This window comes from Rhinolophus sinicus, chromosome 15 (assembly GCF_057876585.1).
Source record: "Rhinolophus sinicus isolate RSI-liver-muscle chromosome 15, RSI-T2T, whole genome shotgun sequence".
Taxonomy (NCBI): Eukaryota; Metazoa; Chordata; class Mammalia; order Chiroptera; family Rhinolophidae; genus Rhinolophus; species Rhinolophus sinicus.
Genome location: NC_142515.1, coordinates 6,699,241 through 6,726,200, shown reverse-complemented (window position 1 = coordinate 6,726,200; position 26,960 = coordinate 6,699,241). Strand labels below are relative to the sequence as shown.

At 46.8% G+C, this 26,960-nt stretch overlaps 1 protein-coding gene across 1 annotated transcript in view; it reads right to left on the bottom strand.

The window, feature by feature from the left end:
* Window positions 1-5,864: 5,864 nt before the first annotated feature.
* The window catches only part of CPXM2 (carboxypeptidase X, M14 family member 2), a 98,515-nt gene continuing 77,419 nt past the window's right edge, over window positions 5,865-26,960 (bottom strand). Inside the window, exons 8-14 of the mRNA XM_019742217.3 lie at window positions 21,811-21,934; window positions 20,403-20,599; window positions 19,275-19,454; window positions 16,476-16,773; window positions 11,599-11,738; window positions 9,799-9,898; window positions 5,865-7,229 (exon numbers count right to left, since the gene is read on the bottom strand). Of these exons, the coding sequence (XP_019597776.1) occupies window positions 6,961-7,229; window positions 9,799-9,898; window positions 11,599-11,738; window positions 16,476-16,773; window positions 19,275-19,454; window positions 20,403-20,599; window positions 21,811-21,934 (1,308 nt within the window). The 3' untranslated portion in view covers window positions 5,865-6,960. The remainder of the gene's footprint in view (window positions 7,230-9,798; window positions 9,899-11,598; window positions 11,739-16,475; window positions 16,774-19,274; window positions 19,455-20,402; window positions 20,600-21,810; window positions 21,935-26,960) is intronic.

The window sequence follows — 26,960 nt, the reverse complement described above, 5'->3', positions numbered from 1 at the left end:
ATTATCGATCCTTTTACTAAATGCTATTCCCTCCAAATTTCTGCTTCTCTATAAATGGAAAAGAGCTTAGATAAGTAACAGACCATTCCCAGGCCTAGTGTCCTCATCAGTAAAATGGAAATAATTACACCTCTCTCCCCCAGTTTCACTGCTGTCCCAGGGGACAGCCCTGGCCAAGCTAATGCATGAGCAGTGCTTGCAAAGGGACCAGATTTGCCAAATTTAAGCTTGCAATTAAATCCTGAAGCTTGTCCTGCAATTCATTGATTTTTTTTTAAATGTATCCTCCTTTTTAAAGAACTAAACATTTTTTCCACTCCATGTACTGAAAGAAATGTTTTTAACATGTATATTTTTAGACCGAAGAAACCACTCATGGAAATGGCCCCATTACTTCTCAGCAAGAAGCCATGTTTCTGCTCTCTTGTATTTCTTGGAATTTCTTGTGTGGCCTCTGCTGTTCTCTGTGGGTCGGTAGTGCCCACAGGGTACTTCTCAATACCTAATCCAGCACCTGAGGCCTGGCGCCTGGCACAGCCTTGCACCTGCTTTCCTCTTTGCCATCATCTGCCTTTCCTCACCTGATATTTTTCTCTCATTAATGTGGAGTCCTTCTATAGCTCCTCAAATATAACACAGCCTGTGTCTCTCTGTGCCATTGCACGGACTGTCTCGTCCCCCGAGAGGCCTGCTCTTACGCTTCCTCCCCTGGTCTGCTGGGTGAACTCTGATTCATCTTCCCAATCCAGCTGAAGGTCACCTTTCCTGCCCTACAGCACCCGAAGTCATCAGAGAGAAGTGACCAATCTCTAAAACTGCCATCACAGGACATTGGCATGCCAATGTTCCAACTGAGAGACTGGGGTCTTTTCCATCCTGTCCTAGTGCCTGTCAGGAGGGGACAGAGCGAACACTCAATAAAGGCCTTTGACAACAAACCTCATCGTATGACAAACACTCAAGTCATGGGAATCCACAACGTATTGCCTAGGGTAGACAGGACGCAAGATTTCCTTCATGGAAAAAGGTAAGACAATTAATTCCATATGGTAGTTGGAATTATTGGGTTCCATTTCTGTAGATGCCATCACAGCTTAACTCTGAAGGGTCCCAGGAGGGAGGGCGATACTTTAGTCTCATCTGGTTCAAGATCTGCCTCAAACTTCCCCTTTCCCAGGTTCCCCTGTCAGCCTTAGGGCTGAGCTGGTACTTGATTGGCCAGAACCGATGACAATCATTGGCCTGTGTTTTCCCACTGGGTGGGGTTACAGCATTTCAAGACAGGAACCCCTGTTCTCTCTCCCTCTTGAGGCCCTACTCGGCCTAGGCAGGCCCAGCACTTCAGACGGGCAGGCCCTCACTCTGATTCCTTCTTCACTGCGCAGGGCAGTGAGCCTGTGTGCAATCACTGGGTCCAACACAGCCATCGGGGCTAGGGAGGACTTGGTTTGTGACCAGAGGAGGCTTTGTTGGCTTGGCCTTGATCCCCCATCCACCATCATTCTCCCTTACGTGGAGCCACTTGGAGCCTCCAGGGAGGGGAGAAGTGATGGACATGAAGGAGCTGGACATTTCTGCACCTCTGGCCTCACAACCCTCAAAAGCACTGACACCTATCTTGTCTTGATGATCCCTGGGGCATTAATAACACTGAGTGTCAGCACAGCAGACCCAGGGTAGGAACTAGAACGTGGATCTCAGAACCAATCCAAAGGCAGCACCCACACCCTGGAAGGAAGCTCTGATCTGAACCAGAGTCCACATGCCGTTATCCCAAGGCTGTCAGTCCTAAACAAATACTTCCGTGAGCTAAGCAAACAAGTTTGGTTTGCCTCTTTGTACTAAAAGGCGTCAGGGTAAGTAAGGCCCTCACACCGCTCCACCTGCACTCCCCTTACTAGTGGGGCAACCCACCACGTTAACCAACCATTAACTGCTCCAACCTCACTTTTTCATGTGCATAATGGGGCTGATAAGAACTTCCGGCCTACCCCAGGGGTTGCTGGGAGGTACAAATAAAATAATGGATGTGCAAATCCTCTGGAAATTGCAAAGTGCCATGTAAAGGAAAAAAAAAAAATTACCCAGTATTCCTAAAAAACATAAAATTAAAAACAAAACCCGAAGGTAATAGAATTGATTTCTAGGAAGTGATTTTAGTAAAGTGCAAGGGTCCCTCACTTCCTGCATGCTTGTTCTGAGTCAGCTGGCCCATTTTGCAGGTGAGGATACTGAGTCTGAGTAGGATTAGTGACTTGCTTGGACTCACACAGGCAGCGAGTGACAGAGTCTGCAGTCAAATCCATTTCTCTCTCCTCCCAATGCCTGAGCTCTCTCCTGTGGAATAAATGAAAACCACCCAAGTGAAAGCAAGCAGGGACTACGCATTCAGACTACGCACCAGAGTCAGCACCGTCTCTGGTGTTTTGGCAGAGACTTAAAGGCAAGCCAAGGAGAGGGGAAGCTTTGAGGGAGGGCTTCAGGCACACCCATTAGAGGTTGTTGGCCTGGGGAAGCTGGAGGTGGCATAGCTAGAAGCAGGACACTCTACGTGATTGCTTAGGGGAGCATACTGAACTTTCTCTGGTTGGCCGGAAGTTGGAAGCAGAGACAGAAAGTGGGGAAGGTATCAGTTATTGAGCATTTTGCATTGGTTGATTGCCTTCCTGAATCATTTGAAGAGAGAGCAGTCTGATTTCCTCCGAGTCTGACTGACAGCTCACCACGTTAGGCTGTTCTCCTGGGCTGGTTGCTGCAGATTGCAGATCAGAAATCTGTCTTCAAATTAGTCTGGTCGCTGTCCACTTGTATATTCAATTTCTCACTTCCCTCCACTTCCTGACTCTGAACCGACCCCCTTCACAACAGAACACATTTCTTTCCTAGGGTTTTATAAGGACCCAGATAATTTAATCCCTAATGAAATAACTGAACAAGTAAGCAAACACCCTCAGAAGTGCACTACCTTTCTGTTAACCAAAAGAATCATCTTGGAAAGTTCTTTATGCATTGGTCAGCTAGAAGGTATAAAGCAATACTTTTGCAAAATCATGCTTACAGTCTCTGCAAATGCAAAATTATTCAGGGTCACAGTTATGGGTTCCCCATGCTCCAAGTCCCATGCAAGTGTGTGAACACAGGGACACTCATCGCGTCAACAAGCTTAGTGTCCTGAAGCTTCATTAGTCTCACTTTATCATCCTTAACGGTGACTGCTGAGTCGGGAGGCAGTGTCCAGTGACAGTGTGAAAAACATTAGAAATAGTAGGTGATTTGGCAAGGATGCTTATAAAGGAAGGACCTCAGTGCATAACAGAACATCTGAAAACTGGAACTGAAAATTCCCGAGCAACACGGTTATTCTTTTTAGTCACAGTTTATTCAGCATTTTGGCTTTTGGTTTCTGAAGTTCTGAGGCAGACTAAGTTAGAAAAATATGTGCAAAAATGTTCTTGGGTTGAGTAGAGCTTATGGGTTGGAAATGTTAACTTTTGCATCAGAGAGACCTGAATTTGAGCCTTGTGTCACTTAGGATAAAGATCTGACACACGTAACTTAAAACCCCCAATAAGCGAGGCTGAGACAAGGTAGGCTGGAAACATCCAGAGGAAGACCACTGGGACCGACGGGTGGCATTTTGTGTCTCCAAGACCCAGGCTCTTCCCTCCTCAAGGCGTGGTTTCCATCTTCAAGGTTGGCATCAACCATGGCTGCTGCGGCATCAACTGCTATGTGTCCGTTCCAGGTTGACAAAAGGAAAAAAGAGAAAGAACAGAAAGGCACACCCTCCTTTTACTCTCACTTTCTGGAATTCTCACATTTCATTAACCAGAACTGACAAACATGGTGCCACCCCTACCCACAAGGAGAGTTCAGAAATGTAGCCGTTTCCTTGTCCATATTATTAACCCTTGAAAATAACCCCTGAATTTACCAGGGTTCAGTTATTGAACAGGAAAGAGATGTTACCGTGTTTTCCTGAAAATAAGACCTAGCCGGACCATCAGATCTAATGTGTCTTTTGGAGCAAAAATTAATATAAGACCTGGTATTATATTATATTATACCTGATATATTGTATTATATAACATAATATTATATTATATTATATTATATTATATTATATTATATTATATTATATTATATTATATTATATACCTCGTATTATATTATAGTAAAATAAGACCGTCTTATTTTTGCTCCAAAAGACGCATTAGAGCTGATTGTCCGGCTAGGTCTTATTTTAGGGGAAACATGGTACCAGAGTGTTTTCTAAAAATACTCCATTTTAATTTCTAGATCTTTTTGATGCTGAAGGGTCCAAGCATTTAAATATGTTAACATTGATTGAACCTCCACAACAACCCTCCGAGGGGCTCCTATCCCATTTTAGAGATGGGGAAATAAATCTCAGAGACTGTTCAACACCACTTAGACAGTAAAAGACGGCCCTGGGGTCAAACTCTAGCCACCCACCCACAAAGCTCCATCTTTTCCCTCTCAAACCCATTGCCCCCTCCTCAGGAGGTACAGTGACCGGTGGGCTCTTCCCTTCCTCCACGGGCCTGGGGGTGTCATGGAAACTTTCTCCATGGGGTTTAGAGGTCTCCCTCTTCTTTCTGCTCCAATGGTCTCCCAGGCCTTGTGCAGTGTGTTGTATATGAACTGGAGGAAGGGAGGACCTGATCCCCAAATCCTGGAATTTCTGGACTTTCCAGAGCTAGATGGAGAAAATGCCCAAAGGACTGTAGCCTTTCTGTGTCCCTTAGCCCAGCAAGAGCACGTGCCTGGGGAAAATGACAAGTGAGGCAGAGTTGGGCAGGAAGCCACAACTTTCAATCAAAATTCATTGCAGATTAGAAACTGTGTTTCTGATGAGCGTCACCAACTAACCATCAACACGGCACCACAAGTCAGGATAGAACCCAGATGACAGGTTGGCTCAAGGGGACAGGGAGTTATGATGGCAAAAAAAAGCGCACCAGAATCAGGCCCAGTGTGTTTCTTCAGGCTTTTATACACATTTCATCAGCTCCTTGCTAAATTTCTCCAGGCAAATTGATCAAATAAAGGTTCCCATCTTTTGTCCTCTCTGATTTATGAAATGCACCTGTGGCTCCCAAGGCTGTGTTATTGCCTGGGGGCATGATCTGCTTCTAAGAGAGTCAGGTCCAGAGGCACAGGCCCCAGGGCTGCTCTAGGAACTAATTACACGTTTTTTCAGGAAGGCTGTGGAAAGAGCGTTGCCGTTAAGGGTCCTGCTGCTGTCCGAAATGGGACTTTGGACAATTTGTGCCCCTTCCTGGGCCTCAGTATTTCTATCTCTAAGTTCAGGAGGGTTGGACTAGCTCAAAGATGGAAGTTTGAGGTCTCCCCGCTCTCACCCCTTCCCATCCCCATAACACACACAGCTGATAAGCTGCGGTATTCTTTCCCACTGAGCCAGGACTCTGCCTCAGAATCCTTAACACAGAGCTCCAAGCAACTACTACTGATAAATCAGAGTCGGTCTGCGAGAGGAAAGCTGGGTGCTGTCCTGGAACTCGTTGATCTGGAGGTGCCCCTTAGCTCTCATGACCTGTCATTCTCCTCGGCGTGCCCCAGAAGGCACCAGAAGATTCACCCACCTCTCTGATTTCTTTTTTCTAATTTTCCCTGGACTCCTTATGCCTTGGCTGTGAACTTGGAGCTTTGTTTACATGGCAGGAGACAGACAGGCAGGAGGAAGAGCTTCAATGGCCTTCTGGAATCAGCTCAGCTGAGGAATCAAGCTGCAGGGAACCCGTCTCGAAAGCTTTCCGGCCGGCCCTACTGGGTGGGGGCGGCGAGTGTACTCAGGAAAACCACACACTGGAAGCATCATATCGTTTGCTTTTTTTTTATTTTTCTCATCCTTCCCAGGTCAGTGAGGCAGCAACATTAATTAAAAAAAAGTGGGACAAATTGTTTTCTTGTATGGTAATTCAATAGCCCCTCCTGAACCAACACTCCACAGATAACTCTAAGAGCCTTTCATCAGATTTAGTGCAATCTGGAAGGTCTGGTATTCCGATATCAAAAACCACTCCCCTAGTGACATCAGGCCAGTTTAGGAGTGCTCATTTCCAGGAAAGGAGGACAGCCGGAGCAGAGAGGGTTGCAGGTGAGCCTCCTTCCAGCTCTTCTCAAGTCCTAGCAGGTCACTGAGGAGCAGGGCTGAAGGATCTGGTTCCTTAGGAAGGCCGGCACCTGCTGCAGTCCCCGCCCAGGGCGCCCCCAGGGCTACCAGAGCAGCAGGACATTTGGGGACGGTTCTCTGGAAACCCAGTCTGCAAGCCACCGGCCCAGCCCTAGTGCACGCCTGCTGCCCACCCATCACTTAAATTATTTCAGCCTGTCTCCTCTTTTATGAGCACGAGCTTTTGTTGAAAAGGAAACTAAACCTGACTCCAGAGGCTGACTGAGCTCGCTTGGTGATGTCTCTATTGTTAACAGAATGCAGAACTGATTTGCTGCAGCTTAGTATGTCCTGGGGCCAAGAGGGTGGATTCTCTTGGAATGCCCAGGAGCATCTCAAATGGTGACATTGGGGATTGCAGGGCCCCAGTATTGCTACAATTTAGCGTGCACATTGCAAATACACGGAGAACTTGCTTTCACGCAAATGCAAACGGGAAGCACTGGTTTCCTGTGGCGGCCAGGAGGCCCAAGCAGGCAAGCTTCCCCCGCTCTCTGATTCGATTGACTTGCTGAATTCTCTCACACCAGCCAGCCTTTCTCTGCCACTCTGCCCAAGTTATTTGGATACAAGGGAACAAAGAGAAGAAAATGTCCTAAGCCTTCAGCCCCCCCTTTGGGACCAGCCTTGCCATGCACACATTCTCCTAGGCCTTCTTGAATTACAGAGCAAACATCGGGGAGCAAGTCCTCTATGGAACTATGACCGGGGGTGGTTTAATTTGCAGGGGTCTGGGATGTGTCTCAAGCGTTGGGAGGTGACCCTCGCTGTCGTCTCTTCCGCCCCCGGAGCTTCAGCCGCCTGGCTGGCAGGCTGACCGGCTGCTTCCCGAACTTCTGCATGATCTCTCTGATCCTGGCCAGGTTGGTTTTGCTGAGAGTGAAGTCGCACTGAGTGGCCCCCATGTCATAGCCAACCATGCAGTTCTTGGTGGACGAGGTGAAACCTTCCGCCTTGGCTGTGACAACATACTCTCCGGGGTTCAGGAGGCGCCAGTAATCCCCGTCACTGGCTGTGAAAAGGAAACAGAGGAACTCAGAGCAACTCGTATCTAATGCAGAGACTACCAGCCCTGTGATTCCACGACCAGCCCCCTGGCCAGAGAGAGACTCAGAGGCAGGCCGTGTGGAATTCAAGCCCCTGCAGCTGCAAGTTCGTCATGCACTTGGGAAGTCAAGATGTTTTCCTCTTTGGAAGCCCCCTTAATGGTTTTAACAGGCAGGGGCTTGGGGTGTAGACTCCCCACAGTGTTAATACACATGAGCAGAGATGGAGAAATAATCACTAACACTCCTTTCTCCCTGACAATATACTCCATTCATTATGAACTTGAATTTCCAAACGGTAGGCCCTCACCACAAAACGCCATCTTGAAAAGCCATTGGTGTATGGCTTCCTGGCTTTCCTTAGCGTGGCTATAAATATAGAATAGTAATTTAGGGGTGGGGCTCCTCACTTCTGAAAAGACAAGGGACGCACAACACAGGACAAGGGCCAACACCTGGGAGGAGGCCCTGGTAACTGTACTTCCACGGCCCTTATTCCACGTCCGGGTCCAAGAGAAACTTGGAGCTCCATGAGCAGTCAAACATGGGTGGTGCAAGGCTGAGCCCCCGTCACGAGAGCACAGGATGTGAGAAAAATGAAGTATGCTGGCCGTTGTTTGCCACACGTCACGCAGCCTGCTCCCTGGTAAACAGGACTCGGTGTGAGAGCCCCGGTGCACTACTTAGGTAGGGGCCTCCCTGGTACTTCTCAGCCCTGCACCTTGCGTCTTCCTTTAGTGAAAATGCAAGGTTTTCAACTGAATCCAATGCCATTTCATGGCTTTTTCAGAAGGTAAGAGCCCATCAAGCTGTCTTCATCTTGCGGTCAGACAGCCTGCACCTCACAATGCAGTTCCCCCTTTGAGACATCTCTCTGGGCCCTACAGCTCCCGAGCAAACCTGAAGGAGCCAGCCCTTCGCATGTCCCCCTGTCCTCCTACCAGATCACGTGTCCTCCTCTTCCTGTCCTGGCCATGTGTTAGAGTGTGGGCTCCTTACGCTTACTCTTCTGCACTTAACAGTGTGTTTCATATGGCGCATCCCCAAGTAACGCCAGTTCGATTCAGTGGGATGAAGACAAATGTCTTATTAACCCAAGAAGTTGGGTATGTCAGGTCTTAACCACTGATGAGTTACTGTCCCGGCAAGTGGTCAGGTCTGTCCAGGTGCGAGTGTTCCATGCCGCTGCAGAGGGGAGGTCGACATACAGCTGGAGTCGCTTGGCAGTGGTGGACAGAAGGGACAACCCTGGCCCCAGTGAAGGTCATTTGCTAGCAGATCAGGTGAGTGTCCTGACCAAGCATGGGACAGTCACGAGGCATTCTGAGCCAGGTGCTGGTCAACATATTTCATGCATTTAGAAAGCATTCTTACTAGCTTCTCTCCCTGTGGAACTGCATTTAATACCCCTGTTTATTTTATGCAAAATCCCTCCTGAAATAAAACATGTCAGATCACATAAGCCTCAGACAGAAATCAAGGCAAATTCAGAGCTGACATTGAGCACTGAAAGACACTGAAACAAACACAGTAAACCTCCATGCGTAAAGTATGGAATCCATTTCCCATGAGTACGCACGGGGAAATTATTTAGGGGGGAAATAAAGGCAATGGGACACGCGTTTCCCATAAGCTTATCAAAACAGTCTCCTTGATTACAGGGACCTGAAATCCAGAGCTCATTAGGCAGAGCTCGCTGCTGGTGTGTGGGGCCCCGGGATTTTTATGTCCCACTCCATTTCAAAACCCTCGTGTTTTCTCACCATATGCACAAGGCCTAATAATCCAAGGGATGTTCCTGCCTCCTGTGAATCACTCTTTTGAAGGCACTCGTTAGCAATGCTTAAAATACAGCCCAATGACAGCTGATCAAACAGCCTCTTTCATACATGATGACCTCGGGCACCTCGCATGCATCTGGCCTGTTATGGGTTTGCAGTCTGCATTTGTTGAATAAATGAATAAACAAACGAATCAATGGATACCTATGAGGGGCTAGTATGTACCAAATGCCATGCTACGCAGTGTGAAGATATTGCTGAGGGAAGAAATAGGCAACTGCATGGAAAGAGTGAGATGTGTGAGGGTGTGACAGCAGTAGTCTGCTACTCTGTGGCATCTCAGATACATTTCGCCCATTTAAGTAATAACTGGCCTCTGTACGGGGCATGCTGGCAGGCGACCTGGCACTGAAGAACACATGGCCAGGTCTAAGTCCCAGCCTTATTCCGTCCTAATGTACCAGGGTCTCCGTTTTCTCACAGGTCAAATTGGGATGTTTTGGGAAGACAGGGATGAGGACAATTTTGGGGGGAAAGGCCCCTCCTGCTCTACAGGAGGAACAGCATGGGGTAAGGGAAGGGGCACTGCACTTGGACGTGAGCTGGCTCCCATCCCAGCTCAGCCACTCACTGCACGGTCTATGAACCACCATGCAATGTCCATCCATCCATCCATTCACTCACTCACTCATTCATTCATTCATTCATTCATTCAAATACTTCCAGAAAGTGGATATTTCCTATTTGCAGTTACCTGTTCGAACGTCATGGTTGATACCTTCTACGGAGATAATGGCATTTGGAATTCCTTTTCCGTGTAAATCCTTTACCACGCCTTTGATACCGCGGTGAACCTGCTCGGCAAACATGATGAGACATGGGGTGAGCTCACTGACTCTTCCCACCCAACCAGCACAGTGAGAACTAAGAACCTGAGGCCAGCCCAGTGTCACCAAGAACCCTCATGAAGCCATGCCTAGCTCAAAAGCTCTGTGTGGATTTGATGTGTAAACGTCGGCACTCCTTATGAGTCTGCACCAGGAGTCTTCCATTGGAGTGAAAATCTTTCAGAGGTTTAAAAAATATTAGGATCTGAGATGGCTCATGAAAAAACAAAAAAAAACAAAAAACATATCACTGAAAATGGAATTTAACTTTTTATAGGCACATTGATTTTGACTTTCCTGGACTATATAGACTTAATACGTCGACTTCATGACTTAAGAGTCAGAGAAAAGAAAACAGTCACAGACAAACAACAACTCAGTTTACAGGGCCCTCCCACTGATTAGCTGTGTCACATGACACATCAGTTCTGAACCCCATGCCTCAGTTTCCTATCTGTGGTAAGATGTGAGAATCCAAGGTGACATGCCATCATTGCCAACGACATTCTTCATGCCTAATACTATGCCTGGGCTTTGAACCCATATGAGGCTCTTTGGCAAATTGGGACCACGATCTTTGAAGGATTAGGGCCGTCTCTCTTTTCCTAGATGAAATGAAAAAGCGCCTTTCCTCAACAAGTTCCAGGGAGGGGACAGTAAGTGTGCTCATGGCTTCCCAAAGGGCGAAGCGCAAGTTCACACCCTCTGTGACAGGATAGTGCACAGTGGGCTGCACCAACCCTCCCACGACCTTCCTGAGTGCTAGTGCCCAGGGCCGACCCCTGCCACTGGTGTGGAGCTGCAGGTACAGGGAGCTGGCAGCCCAAGCCATTGGCTAGATGCCTTGTCTGACTCATCTACGCTGCCCAGGGGACCAGGGGCAGCCTCGGTGTACAGCCTCAGGATCTTACTCCGTCATGGGTGGGAATCAGGGTACAGTCATACGAGCATAACTGAGGTTGGGCCTTCCTTTTTGTTTATTCCTCTGCTTTCCAGTTAGTCTGTTCCTCAGTGAGGCATGGATGCTATTCAGTTAGTTTTAGCACCTAGTTGGAACTGGTTTACTCAGTGCTACAAGATGGACGTGTCCTTGAGAGCAGGAGGAACGGGTCGGGGGTGCAAGAGGAAATTTGGACACATAGACACACAGGGAGTGTATGCCCATGGGAAAAAGCCCACGTGAGGACATAGTAAGAAGGAGGCCAGCCAGCTCCCAGCCAAGGAGAGGCCTAAGAGTGAAACCAACCTGCTGACACCTTCATCTTGGACTTACTTCAAGCCACCAGAACTGTAATTTGTTGTTTTGGCCCCCCAGCCTGCATATTTTGTTATGTAGCCCTGGCATACTAATACATGGGGCCTGGGCACGCTGGCTCGGACACATGTCACCCACCTTTCCACACAGCAGCAGCTGAAAACCCCCCAATCTAGTTCTCACTCAGCATGAATAAGTCTCACTCAGCATGAGTGCAATCAACGTTGACTTAGAGCTCGCTTTCTCGGGTCCAATCAAGTGCAAACAGACAATGGTTCCTTCCCACTCTGCAGTGGCCAGCCCAGGACGATGGCCGCAGTCCGACTCACTAGCATGATCTCTCACTTTAAGCCGTCACAAGGGCCTCGTTCCTTAGCGAGGCTCCCATCACAGCCGTGTGCCCAGGCCATACCTGCTCCATGAACACGATTAACGATTCCCGATTGTTCTCCCATTCCTCAGGAAGCTCGCTCTCGTGTGGGTACTTGTCACAGCCCACGTAGATGGACAGCTCGAAGCAGTTTGTGTGAAGGTAGCTGAAATCGTTGAGACCTGCCAAGCCAACCGGACAACATGTAACTGACCAAGGCTCAAAATGGCACCGAGGAGACTGCAAGAACATTCAAGAACAGGATTCAAAAGGCTTCATTTGAACAAGGAGGTAGCAAGTATCTACTACAGATAAAAAACTAATTAGGGCAAGTGTTGTGGGAAGGGATAGGGGAGCTGAGAGAGGGTGAAGATGCAGGTGGAGTGGTTTATGGGGAAGATAGGCACATATGAGAGACAGCACCTCTGACAAAAGGAGCTTTTTAGGTAAAATCCTTTTATTTCTTAATCTCGGTTTAACACTACTTTTGGAATAAGGGTATCATTCATTAACAGTATGGATTTTTAGTATTTAAATTTGCCTCTGTAGTTATGCTGCTCTCAGCTACAGCTGTACAGCACTCTTCTATTCTAGTTCCTAAAAATAGCTATCCAGACCAGTACCTCGGTGCGTTCCATAAACCAGGACCTAGCACTCTGCGTCCATTAGTCACTTAATCTGCTCCGCAAACCCAGCAGAGAGGGAGGCAGAATAGCACCATTTTACAAATAAGAAAATTGAGGCAGAGAATGGTTAAGAAATGTGTCCAGAATCATGTGTCTGGAAAGGGCGAGAGGCAGGGTTTGAACCTAGGTGTGTGTGACAGGCCCTTGTTCTTATCTCCAAACAGAGCACAGCTGCTGGGGGCTGTAGGGCACGTGCGCTCACCACTAAGCCTGAAAGCAGATGAGCCTGGTGCTCCTGACATGATTGCAACAGATGTGAAGGACCCAGCCTGGCAGGGAGTCGGTTCCTGTATTCATCTCCTAGTGCTGCTGTTACAAATGGTCACAAATTGGGGGGCTTGAAACAATGGAAATGTATTCTCCCACAGTTCTAGAGGCCAGAGTCTGAGATCTAGGTGTCAGCAGGGACATGTGCCATCCGAAGACTCTAGCGGAGTACCCTTCCTACCACTTCCAGCTTCTGATGGCCCCTGGCATTGCTTGGCTTGTGGTTGCATCGCTCCAATTTCTGCCTCTGTCTCCACATGGTCTCCTCCCCTGTTTCTGTGTCTTCTCCTCCTCTTCCGTCCCTTGTAAGGACATTTGTTAATGATTTTAGGGCCCAACCAGGCAACTCAGGATGACCTCATCATCTTGAGACTCTTAATTACAGCTGCAAAGACCCACTTTCCAAATAAGGTCTCATCCACAGGTCCTGGGGGTTAGGAAGTAAGCATGCATTTTTGGGGGGAGGCACCATTCAACCCACTATAGTATCTTATATCCGGGAAATGAATAAATGAATGTTAGACGGCATAAAGTTCCAGGGGTTCTTTCCCCAACACCTTTGTTTTTGGAGAACAGGGTGATCAGCAAGACGCACTGCAGTGAAGTTGTGTGTGACCACCAGGAAGCGCTCACCCAGCAGAAGGTACTTCTCATGAGCCCCCCATGGATTCTGAGGGTTAGGGCTACAGAGAGTGGAAGCGGGTGCGTTGGGTTTCTCTGTGTTGACCGAGAAAAAGAGGAGGTTCTTCCTGCGATTTGACCCACCTCTGTCCTCCCCTCCCTGTCCGCCCTTCCTTCTCACTTAGCTCGCCATTATGCTAAGTGATGAATCACCCAGTATAAATGTCTGATTAAAAATCATGGCTTTGGGTGTCAAGAGCAATTCTATATCAGGCTGCTGCCTAATTGCTAATGTCACAGGCAAAATGGTACCAAAATATGGTCACTCTCTCTACCAGAGTCAAACCATTCACCTGTCATCAGCTGTAACATTTGTGATAAACAAGGAAGTGAGAGCAGTGGCACGGCAGGGTGGGACAGTGTCAAGTTAATAGAACATCCTTGGCAGGGCCTGGTCTGGTTAAAGAAGGTTGGTCAAAACGCCAGGTCAACTCACACAGTAGAACTGAAGTATGGAATTGCAGAGAACATAGCATGTCCACTAGTTCGCACAGGTGGGACATCCCGGGAGGGCTGGGCTCCTCTGTGCACATAAAACATCCTATCCCAACCTTTTATGCCCATTAGTACTGAAATAAATAAATGTGATACTTCAAACTCTGGAGTGGGCCTGCTATTTTGCAACATGTGTCTTCCAAGCCCTGGAAGCACTAGAAAATTGGGCCACATGATATGAAACCGGAAGAACACTGAAAAACCTGGGCAGACGCTATGCTGCTCACTTCCAGAGCTTCAGCAAATGTCTTGTAACAGAGAATACTTGGCAAAGACTGGCTTCAGAAGCAAACCGTGTGGGCAAGATGCTGTGACCCAGATAGTTCCTCCCGAGCCTTTGGTCCCTGCTGGGGACGGCGAGACATTCCTTTGTGTTGTCTCCTTGCCTGGAATCCTGCTCTTGTCACAAGCTTCAATACGGAACACGGAGCTCTGTGTGCCCGATGCTATCATGACATCTGCCTTCATTTCGGGAGGATGCAGGAACACAGAGGGTCTAACACCACTTTGGAGTTGACACGCACACACCACAAATGATGTGCATTTTGAGAAGCATTGAACCCTGCTCTCAACAGCCCCACTCTCCATTAACTAATGCCTGACAGTGCAGTGCTAATGCCTGAGCAAGACCTGAACAAAAAGATGGAGCAGAGCAGGAGGGGAGGAAAGGAAATTAGAAATCGCATTTCATTAATCTACAAAGAAATGAATCTGCAGACTTCATCACACTGCCAGGAGGAAGAATGATTAAAGAGGCTGGAGCTACCACGTGGCTCTGCCACAAAAGTCCCTGAAATAATGGAAAATATAATTGATAGGAAAAAATTAAATGCTGCTGATGTGATGATGCGGCAGCCGACTTGTCAAAACATTACTATTGACCTGATGCTAATGAATCTAGCTGTGTCTGTCCCCGAATTAGTCACAGCAGCCATAAAAATATAAACAGATATTTCACGTGAAGATCATTGTAGGTTTTTAGGGCTAGGATTGAAAAGCAAGAATGCTTTTTGGCCATTAAGAAATGTTCCTGGCCGGCCCGGTGGCTCAGGCAGTTAGAGCTCCATGCTCCTAACTCCGAAGGCTGCCGGTTCGATTCCCACATGGGCCAGTGGGCTCTCAATCACAAGGTTGCCAGTTGAGTCCCACAAGGGATGGTGGGCTGCACCCCCTGCAACTAGCAACGGCAACTGGACCTGGAGCTGAACAGCACCCTCCACAACTAAGACTGAAAGGACAACAACTGGACTTGGAAAAAAGGCCTGGAAGTACACACTGTTTCCCAATGAAGTCCTGTTCCCCTTCCCCAATAAAATCTTTAAAAAAAGAGAGAGAGAAATGTTAATAGATAGGGATTTGCATTTATATTTCTTATTTTGTACAGAGAAAAGCCATGATGGAGATAAATAAAATACATCTGCTTGGCAAGAAAAAAATTGGCAAGCTTTCTGTACATGTTTTAAAATGGTCACGGGAATAAATATGTCTACCGCTTTTTTAATTTTTATTTTCCCAAGGGTGGAAATATACCTGAAAAGTATGGGAAGCTGAATCTCTGATAAAATAAAATAATATTAAAGTTAATTAGTACAGTGAAATAGAAAATACAGATATGCTGATGAAAGAGGTTGGGTTGGGATGGATGAGCATGGGATGGGGTCTTATCACGACTGAGTGCTTCCGATAAGCCGGACAGACAGCACACCCACATCTGTCACCTACACAATCCTCACAGCAGCCCCAGCGGGATCACCACTGTTAGCATCATGCCCATTTTACAAATGGAAAATATGAGGGGTCAGAGAGTTGAAGTAACTTGCCCAAGGTCACACAGCAACCAGAACTTCAATACTTCAATCCAGGTCTATCTGACACGGGATATTTTTCAAATTCACCAGTGGCTTGACCAACCATCACAAAGTGAAGAAAATAAGCAACGAGCAATATGCTTAGGTCTTGCCATCCCCATACAGAGGGACCTTAGCGAATGTGACACCCTTATCCCTCCTCATTTGGGAGGCTTGGGCCGAGAGCAGCCCTGGCCTAGGAAATAAAGTGCTCATCCTAAAACTTGGACCACAGGGTCCTCTGAATTCCTGAAGTCTCTACTGGAAGCCTCTCTGGTCCGGGGTAAATGCCGGGAGCATCACCACATCCTCACATCACACACAGAGGGGTTTCCACCGGATGCCGTGGAAGGGCTGGGAGACCAGCTGCTGACCTCGAGCGAACAGATGTGTGACACTGTCTTCACTACGTGTCAGGCCTCAGGACACACTTGCAGCTGGAAGTCACTTCACACTGGAGCACGGGCTCAACATCCAGGTCCCTCTGCGAGCTTACAGCATGGGACGTCCCCAGGATGGGAACAGCTGTGGGTAAAAAGCCCGGCGCCAGCACCAGCACGGACTCTGCCCCTTTGCTGGGTTTCCTTTTTGGTCCAACATTTCCCCTAAGTCCATGTGTACCCATTCTGATCGTATAAAATCCGAAATGCTCAGTGGCTAAGAGCAGCCCACGAAGTCAAACAGACCCAGCTCTGCCCCTTTCTCGCTTGGGCAGATCCCTCCTGGTCTCCAAGCCCCAGTTCTCTCACTTATAAAACGGGGATAAGCCCCACCCTGTTCTATGTAGAGTGCTGGCACTTGTAAATGGTTAACCATGATGGCTATTATACTGATAATAAGAATAACAGTCAGTCAGCAGGAGATGGCCCTGCAGGGTCCCTCCCTGTCCCACAGTCCGTTATCATTTGGCCCCACGAGGACCACAGGATGACCAGAGACTTACTTCCAGCCACAGTGTGCCAGGAAGCCCCGTTGACAGTCCCATCCTCTTTCTGGAAGTCTTCCGTGTGGCACACCCTCCTCCTGGCATCTGTCATGAGGCGGTGTGTGGAGGCATAGGAGTAGGCCAGCCAGCGGAACACGTGGTCATCCGGGGTGGGGGTGCGCTCCTGCGTCTTCCACAGAGACCTCACCATGTCAAAGGGGTATGCCACCACCAGCTCACCCCCCTGCAGGTTGCCGCCTAGCACAAAGGGGATTTTTTCCATCCAGGCTATGACTGCCCTGGTCTCCACTGCCACCTGTGAGCATTCCAAATTAAACACTCTTTGATAAATAAAATAAGAAGGAAACTGCTTTCTCTCCCTACGGTAGCTTTCCAAACAGGGACATAGTTGAAAAAGCAATCATTATATGAAAGAATCTTAACAAAATTTAGAATTTCAAAATTGGTCCTGGGAAAACTGGACTTTGTGGGAAAATGAATGTAAAAAAGAGAAATCCAGGAAAGTTTCTTTTTGTGGGAATATTCCAGTGACTGCACAAAGAGGAAATGATTGAGTATCAACATTTTCCAACTCCAGGGGATTAATGGGTCAGGCGCATTCATCAATGGCTACAAAGAGCACAGAAAGAGACATAGCCAAGTGTGATTGTCTCCTAATAGAAGAACACACACCTAAAAAAATATCAACCTTGAATTTGATGAAGCCTTAGTCCAGACTTCTCCTGTAAAGGACCAGGTAGTATGAACACATTTGCAGCCTGTCGTAACTACTCAACTCTCTGCGCAGACAACAGGTAGCTGAATGAACGTGGCTGTGTTCCAATACACACCATTGACAAAAGCAAGCCTGGGGTGGGGGACATGGCCCACAGGCTGGAGTTTGCCAGACTTTGTTCTAATTAGCCTAGTGTCCTCTGATTCTCACTACCAATTTATAAGAAACACAGAGGGATATGTTACGTGACATCCCAAGAATACAATGGGATGTATTTCCAAACAGTGAAAAACGCTAGGAGGCAATTTGGCTGTTTATAACCTAGTTGCTACGAGATCAACAACAACAACAATAAAACTGCAGGAAAAAAAGAGAAAGTGATAGAGATGAAATCTGTAACTCCAATGAGACTTAAAACATTTATATTATATATCAATCAAAATGAATGGGCTTTATATGGATCCTGATTTAAACTGGGGGTGGGGGAGCGGTGGGGGAGAGGGGAGAGGGAGGGAGAATGGTAACAGTGAAAATGTGAATACTGGCTAGATATTTTATTATATTAAGAAACAATTTATTTTGATATGATAATGTTACTAATTTATAGTTTCAAAAGAGTCCAATATTTTAGAGACACTTACTAAACTGTTTACAAATGAAATGATATCATGCCTGATATTTGCTTCAAAAACCTTGGGGAGGGGGAGAAAGTTGGTGAATGTGCAGATGAACCATGAATTGATCAATGAGAAGCTGAGATGGGTACATGGGAATCCCTTACAGCTTTCTCTCTAATTTTGTATGTTTGACTTTTTTTATGATAAAACATTAAGAAAGGTGAAGGAAGGAAGGAAAGAAGGAAGGAGGGAGGGAGGAAGGGAGGGAGGGAGGAAAAATGACAATATTAGAAACAAAAATCAGAAAGCCTGATATGGTCAAATACTGACCAATGAATCAAATATTTATCATAAATTACTGATCCCTATGAAGATAATTCCAGTAGAATAAAATCGATAATAAAATAAATAAATAAATAAACACTGGAAATGGTTTAACTGAGCTTGCGATGTGCTTGCCTAAAATACAGTATTTCCCAACCTTCCCTGTGGTGGGTTGATACCATCTTTTGACTAAATTCTGGCCAATGATTTAAACGGAAGTATTACGTAGGAATTCTAGGAATGCCTCTTCAAGTTAACTGAATTATCTGAGAGGAGGACTTATTTCTTTTAACCCTTTCTCTCCTCTTCCTCCACAGACATCACAGCGGGAGTACCCACTGCCATCTTGGATTATGACCTTGAGGATGAAGGTCACATGCTAACATGGTGGAGGCAGGAAAATGGATAAGTCTTTGGTTCCTGAGGATCATGGGACTTCCATTTGGCCAGCTGTGTACCATCTGCCTCCAGGATCCTTTTACGTGAAAAAATAAGTAAACTTCTATCTCATTATTTGTTTTTTTCTGTTGTCACAACTGAGCCTAACCCCTAACTCATATAGCCATCAAAGCAGATCTCTTGAGGGACATATACTATCAAAGATGAGCAGTAAAGACAATGGGCAGAGGAGGCAATAAAAGGCATGGGAAACTTTGTGAAAATTATTTATTCTACAACATACTCTTTGAGAAACAAGACTAAGAAACTTAGGGAAAACACCTCACCCAATTGTGTTTTTCCTTCCGAGGAAGCACCCCATGTAATAAATCCATGGAGAGTTATATATAAAAATAAGACATGTCAAGCAATCAGTGAGGGCTAAGGACAATTTCGTAGCAGTGTAACTACCAAAGATGAAGGTAATAAGGAGAGTTACAAACATGCCCAAATCAGGGGGATTTTTTTGTTGAAGCACTGCGTGGTTGTAAAGAAATACAATTAAGTGATTTCTAAGAAGAATCTCCTCAAATACCAAGTGTAAAGGGAGTTATTATCTAGCACACTTCTCTACTTTTGGAGAAAACATGAAAGAAAAAAATGGTTTTGTCTTGTGCTTAAATGTCACATCCTCTGCAAATACCAATGGGTGTTAACCTTGGCCTTCCACTGCTCTACAGATTAGGGGGTATTTTTACTCACCGTGGCATTTTCAGACAGAAACCACTCAGGGATGGCAATGTAGTGGTTGGGAACTTTTCTGGGGATGTTCTGTCGGGTCTCTGCCTCCCAGAGCAGCGTGTTTAAGTCAGGAAAGTTGCTGTTGATGTCAATCCCATCGTGGGTCCAGCGTCCCAGGGACCAGCCTCCCAGCTCAGAGCCCTGGGAGGCAATTCAGAATGTGAGAAATCCACCAACTTCTGGGCAGTGCTGACACTGTCACACACAAGATGCTTCCATGTCCATCTCCATCTCCACCTGAGTGTGTTTCTCTAAGTCTCTAGGTGCTCTCTGGCCCAAAGATAACATCCAAAGGATAATTATCAAAATACCTGCTATTGCTATTTGGTGGATGATGGAGAACACAGCCAAATCACTCCAAAGAGGGACAGAGAGAGTGATCCCTACCTCATGACAGTGTTCAGAAAGTATCCAGTCCCTTCTTCCTCCCTTCTCTCCTCTGAGGGCTTATGTACTGGTTGGATGAAACACCCGTAGTAATGGATCTAAGAGTCCATCACTGTAGTATCAACACCCACCACATTAAATGCATTCTCCCTGCCCTGCTCACAAATCCCTAACCAACTGGCCTCGCAAATCCCTAAATCTTTGTACCAATAAACACAACCAAAATTCTGTATCGTAGGTACCGTTGTGTTAAGTATAACTTTTCATTTTATTCCCAGATAATACTCACTATATTCTATACGTAATTCCCAACATATGTATATTCTGCACATAAGTATAATCTATACAAACTCTACACCATAATCAGAACAAGAAATATGAACACTATATCAAAATAATAAACAAACAACTCCCCTCAGAGGACTGAGGAGAGGATCACAAGAAATCCTCAAGGTCAGTGCATGGCTTGACAGACTGCTCAATGTCAGGCGTCATTACTCTGTTCTATTCTTCTCACTGTATATGTTACAAGATTATTCACGACCCCGTTCTCCAGTCTGTTGGCACGTCCACCTCTCAGGGCCCCTAAGTCTCCGTTTCGGCGGTTGTATCTTTCCTAAATCTTGTCTCAGCAGAGAGGCAGACACTCAACAAGAGAGCGCCAAGGGCGGGCTTCGAGCCGTGGGTGACCGGCGCCATTACCCCTTCATAGGCCTTCTCGTAGCCGTCGGGGTTGAGAGAGGGCAGGATGTGAATCCGGGTCTCCTCCACCAGGCGGACGATGCGCGCGTTCCCGGCCAAGTACTCCTGGCACAGGAACTGCACGAGCAGAAGCATCAGCTCCCGGCCCAGCACCTCGTTGCCGTGGGCCCCTGCCACGTAGTGGAACTCGGGTTCACCTTGACTCAAAGATGGGAAAAGTACAGGTTCAGATCAGATGCCTGTAGCAAAACCGTCCTTATCACATTGTGCTAGACAAAAAAACAATCTCTGGATAATATAAACTTACAATATTAGTCCTACCTGTTATTTCAAATAAACCTCCAAAATTTTATAGGTACTATGTTGTTGTTGTTTTAATTCCCAAATAGTCAGGTAAATAAGAAAATGTGTAGAAAAATCTTAGAGACTATCAGCCACAAGGTAATGTTTATTCTCACTTAGCAAGGATGAAAGAACACAGTGTTAAGGGTTTAAATTTACAAACTAAACACAAGCCATAGAAATTATATTTTTCTCTTCTGGAAGGTAATTCTTTTTCTTAAAAGGACTGCCTATTAAATTGTACACGGGTGCCAACATGAACAAATACAAGCAGAAAACAGTCCGGCAGGGCACATCGGCAATGACACAATTTTGTAAGAGGGTGTCCGAGCTTCTTCTCTTCCCAGCTCAGCTTTTTCCGTGTTGGAATTTATCAGCGCTCGGCAGGCACTGATAACACTTCTCCCCTCATCGGCAAAGCCACTGCTTTTGAAGAAATGGGATTTTACCAGCAGATAAGCCCTTACTCTTTAAAAGAAACTCCTCAGAGGAAATCCTGAAATACAGATGAGAGTTGAAGTGGAATGAATCAGACAAATCTCTGAGCTTAAATATTAGGGGATTTCTAGAGGGCTCGCAGATTTACCAAAAAGCAAATCAGAGAAGTCCCTCTCACCTGGAGAACACAGGCTCGGGAGTGGCTGGTGGGAAACGGCTGAAAATAGAAAATACTTGAAAATAGGATTGAAATTTAAAAAAAAAATTAGGGAGCTTCTCAAATTTGAGTTATTGATGACAAGGGAGTCTAGAACTTTCTTCTGGAAAAGGACTATTCTAGTTGTCTCTGGCCATTTGCTTCTTTGCTTAGTGTGGTTGGTCCAGAGCAGAACAGGATTAAAAATGGTCCTTTTGGAGAAAAGAAGATTTCTAGCTTAAATAAGTCGACAGCCCATATCATAAGACGAGAGGGTCACAGAACCAAATTTTGCAGAATCTGTCTATGTGAAGTGCTCCTGCCCTGTTTCATGAATGTTCTCCCAGAGTGAACTGTGGCCTTTGAGAACTGTGCTCTTTGAGAAGGCACCGGACATGAAGAGACAGATGCACCCCAGAGGGGTGACCTCACCGACTTCGTGCTCCCCGGGGTGGTCAGAGATCTCCACAGCGTACAGCTTCAGGCCCTGGTGGCTCTTGCCAATGTTATAAATTCTGGTGACATTGGGGCACATTTCATTCACAACCTTCATCAGCTGGAACACAAAGTGGATTAAGGACCTAAGCAATGATGGCTACACACCAAGGGGGGCAGACCTCTCCAGAAGACAGCCACTTGCTGCTCCCCTCCCGCAGTCCCGCCCACTGCGTGTCCCCATCCTCCACACGCACCAGTGCTGCCGTCTCTGCCTGGAACATTCATTTGCCTTGTGTCCTCCCAGCACCCCTGTGTTGTAGCTATCACCACCATGGTTGTGGTATCCCCTTTCTTGGTTGGGCTATCACTTCCTTTGGTTGTGGTCATCATGCCCCTGGGTGGTGATTATCACCTCCCTGGGTGGTGGTTAGCAGCTCCCTTGGCTGTGGTATTACTGTTTCATGGTGGTTTCTGTTTTCCTTTGTCCCCTGACTAGACTGAAGATCCTTTAAGGGAGAGACTGAGCCATTTATCTCTATATCCTGGCCTAAATAAATATTTATTACTGAATATCAATTTTCTTTCATAATTTCATGAATATTTATGACGTTAGGCTGAGGAAAGAGACACCATTCCTGCCCTCCTGGAGCTTCTAGTGCAGCCACCGATGGCAGTCTTATGATGACCCACTTCCTTGGTGATAAGGGGGCACAGGGAGGCCATGATAATGGGTGTCGGGTGGTTAAGGGCGTGGGAAGCAGGCTGCCACAGGGAAGTGAAATAGTTATGTGTTGTTTTCTGAATTTTGCTTTTAAAGTCTGGCTCATCAGACTGACAGCTGCCATCTGCAGGAATGAGAACAGCTGCCAAGGAGGGAAGGAAGGCTCTAGGAGGAACAGGAGCACACACTGCCCTTGGGGGTGGAGGACAGAGACACCCTCCCCCTGAGGCTGCCTTACCTCCCATCTCTGAACAAGGACCTGTGAGTGACCTGTTACGTAGCCTCGATTTGCTGGGAGAAATGGTTTAGCAATTCCCACCGGAAAGAAGATCTGATTCAAAGGACATCTCAGCCAGGCATCAGACTACCCATGCTCGGGTAGAGGCAGGGGCATTCACGGGACAATTCTATGACAGTGTATTAAAGAACAGGAGGGAAGTTCAGATGCTGTAGAAGCAGCAAGGAAGAGCATCCCAGCCAGGAGCTGAGCTGCCCATCAGGGAAGGCTTCATTCCTTAGAAAGACGAGTGGGAGCTGGGTTGGTGGTGACTAGAGAAAGGCGACGGCCCAGAGGGACAGCGTGGACTTGGACGTGCTCTAATCGTCTTTCAAATGATTCTGGATCAACCAAATTATCCATAAAATGTCTTTGTAAATTGTAAATAAACAGATCTGTCGCACATTTTATGGTGGGCTCAAATCTTTGAGAACTAGAAAATCAGTACGATGTAGAATTTATGCTAAATAAAGTTAAATTGCTGTGCGCTTCATTTGCTTTTCATAATATTACATTCTGCAGCAACTGCGTGGAATGCATTTAAAGAGCATCAGTGAGCATTTCTAAAGCACTGGAGGGATTTACAGCCGCTATGGCTTTGTGTTCATGACACACCCACGAGGTGTTACAGGTGCAGCCTTGGTCAGGAACTTAGGGTCCAATTCTCTCACCACTCCTGGGGGGCAAATGTACTTCACTTTATGACAACTCACTTTGTGTTACAGTATCCAGGTGAGAGAAAGAGGACGCTGACTATAAAGGACTCTTGTTCACAAGAGGGCAAAAGCAGGAACCCACCAGAAGTGGAGAAAAAAATACGCAAGGGAAACGAAGCTTCTACACCCACCAGCAAGAGCAATGGACAGTGCAGGGTGGAAGTGGAGCCACGTCTGTGATGCAACACGTTTCAACAAGAGACACGGTGATAACGTCCCTAATAATGGTAGCAATCGCAGTAATAATGCGCTCTGTTTCTCTCCTGACTCTCACCACCATGACCACCAGGTGAAGTAAGCAGAGGTGACTGTCCTCATTCTATAGATATGGAGACCGAGGCCGAGAAAGACACTGAGTGATTTGTCCAGAGTCCCACAACTGGTACCAGGTGGAGCCAGGGCTTTGGACTCGTAGGGCCCTTACCTGTCCATGAAAGTACAACAAAACAATGAAAAGCAGCACATCTCTGCTGCCTGTTTTGTCTGAGACACACTCTGAAAGACGGCCACAGCACACTCGTCATCTGAGTTGGGGCCCCGTGAACTAGTCCCTGCTGATTGCACAGTCATTCTCAGAGAGGAGCCGGGACCTGGGCAAATCCTGATCAGCAGGGGGTCCACTGTCTTGCGTTCAGATCAATAACGAGCTCTGCAGCCACAGTCACTCGGCTTATCCTTAACTAGGCAATGAATGCAAGCGCTTGGCACACAGCCTGGCTGTCATGTAGTGCTTACCCTCGTCCCCCTTTCAATTAGCTGCCAAAGAAATATGCCACCTGTGTTAGAGAACTTGACCTTGACACTGGAAAAAGACAAACCCCATCTTCCCTTGGATGCACACTTAGCCATGGAGAGTTTCTCAGTCTGGGATGCTCTCAGCATGAGTTATCAGTCACCTCTTTATATTCTACCTACTGTCACAGTGTTTCTATACCAGCCATGCTTTTTTCTTTGTGTGGTGGTAATAGAACATATTATTGCTATTGTTACAAGCATCTTTTCCACACAAAAGAATGGGAACACAGGCATTTGAATGAAGAATCTCCTTTGCAAAGGTTCTTTACAATTCTCTCTGCACAGTGGCCCTCTGGTTTCTCCAGTGGCCACCAGCACCACCAAGGACCTGGGTAGTGATCCACCTTGGTTATTCCTGAAAGTCAAAGATGGGGTTTGTTTTTTTTTGAGTTTAGGTCTCGATGGATCTTGAGAGTAAGGACTTTCTTTCTTCATCGCTGTAGAGTATGAATTTTCAATAGGGTTGACATCACCCTCAAGGAGATGAAAATTGGCTCTTTGGGGCTAAAAGTCTTAGATATTACAATGCTTGGTGGCCCTCTAAAGCTCAACCCCATCCAACAAAATCTTATTCCTTAGTATTCAATATAATGGGTGGAGGATAACTAAGAAGCCTCTGGGGTGGGGGGTGGGCAGGTGCTAATGAAACAAGGTTGAGAAACATCACTTTAGAGAGTACCTGGGTTTGCAACACCCTTAGCCTGGTCAAGACTCTATTTCCTCATCTCTGAGATGGGAATAAAGTTTGCCATCCTTGTAACTACTGAATGCTGGGATCTGTTGTTTCCTCCTCTCCTGAAGGAAACAAAAGAAAAAGCTCCTTTTTCTGGTAATTCAGTTTATAGCAATATATCAGAAGAAAACTGTTCATAGATACTGGTAAAAGTATATGCATGATCACACCTGCTGTAGCATGTTTCATACTTTCTCGGTATTTGTTAAAAGTTGGGAGATGTCCAAACGCTCCAGAGCAGGAAGATAGCTGAAGGAATTATAATGCATCCACTCACTGGAACATTCTGGGGCATTACAAATACAATTATGAAGACAGCATGAAAACTGGCTAATGGTCCAGGATTAACTGACAAAAGCCGGGCAAAGTTGTAACCATCATCTGAACAAAATCTTATGAATTCTGTGAACACAGAAATTCAAACACTGGGTAGAAATTGGGGGACATGAAAACTGCTGATTCTTGAGGGTAGTGGGTTCATGGAGGACTCGCTTTTAGATTTTTGGTTTGCATTTGATGTTGATACAATACTGTTTGTCCAATGAATTAAAATGTTAAAAAAAAAAAAAAAATAGAGAGAGAGAGAAGAGAAGAGAAAAAGTCCTCTTTCACCATCTTTGCTCATTGCCTGAGAAACAGACACTGCATCTGATCAAATGGAAAAGGAATTCCAGGGGGGAGGAAGGAGGGAGAGAATCAGAGTCAGAGGTGCCCCATGGGTGAGGAGTGGCTTTGTCCGGATCTGCGGGGCTGCTGCCCTGCCCTGGCTTGCTGCCGCCATCACCCACCCCCAGGTTCAGGCTGAGCACGGAGCAGGTGGGAATGCTAGCCCACAGCCTGAGGCCCCCACCATCCTAGCTGCCCTGGAAATCAGCACCACTAACTGGCTGCCTTCCAACACATGTTTCTACTTCTTTCTAGTGCATCACACTCTGCTTCTCAGCCAACCAACCAGAACTTCCTGAGCATTTAGAACCTGACAACACCATACCCGACACCAAAGGCAAATCATTAACCTCTTTCTCAGAACCACCTACTTTCCTCCCTTTGTGGAAGGCAGTCCACTCCGTCAGAAGCACGCCAGGCCCCTTTCTCTCCCCAGCTCACTCCAGCTGACCTAGGACCAGCCAGTGCACCTCAGAAATGCCTCTCCCCTCCTCCTTCTTCAGGCCTGATCGGTCCCTCTCCTGGGGACTCGGCAGTGCTCGCTGGTCTGCTCTCCGTACATCTTCTCGATTGATCTCTCTGAGCTCCGCTCATATAAAAACCTCCTCTGATTCTCACTCAGTACAAAAGCCTCTCCCAGCACTCAGGCCAGTCTCCTCTCTCAACAGACTGCCGACTATTCTAGAAACATGCCAATCGCTCCTGCCTCCATACCTGTGCTCCTGCTTCCCTCCCTGCTCAGAGTGCCCTTCCTGCCATCTCTGCCTGCTCAAGCCTGGCCCCAGGCCCTGGGCGACGGCCAGCCCCATCTCAACCCACTTCCCAACCATGGCCAAGCAAGCAGTCACTTCTCCCTCCTACTCCCCAAAGGTCTCCCCTGTGACCACCTCAAACGTACATATTTATCTCATACACATTACAGATTTATGATAAAATGACAGAGTCTCTGCCTTCGTGGTCCCAACGGAAGGAGATGTAACATCCATGCAGACAGACAGATGACTAAACAATTATAAATCGTGACTCGTGCTGTGAAGACTCAGCACTCGGGGAATAATTCACGTACTCTGCCTTATAATATTAGTGTTTGTACGACTTTCTCCTTCCTCTGCTCCTTCCCCACCCCAACTACCCGGGGCTCCCCCGAGGGAAGAATAGGTCACTGCCTACAGGTCACTGCTCTAGAAGTATTTCTGCACACAGGAGTCACACACATTCTCAGGAATTTCTCCTTCC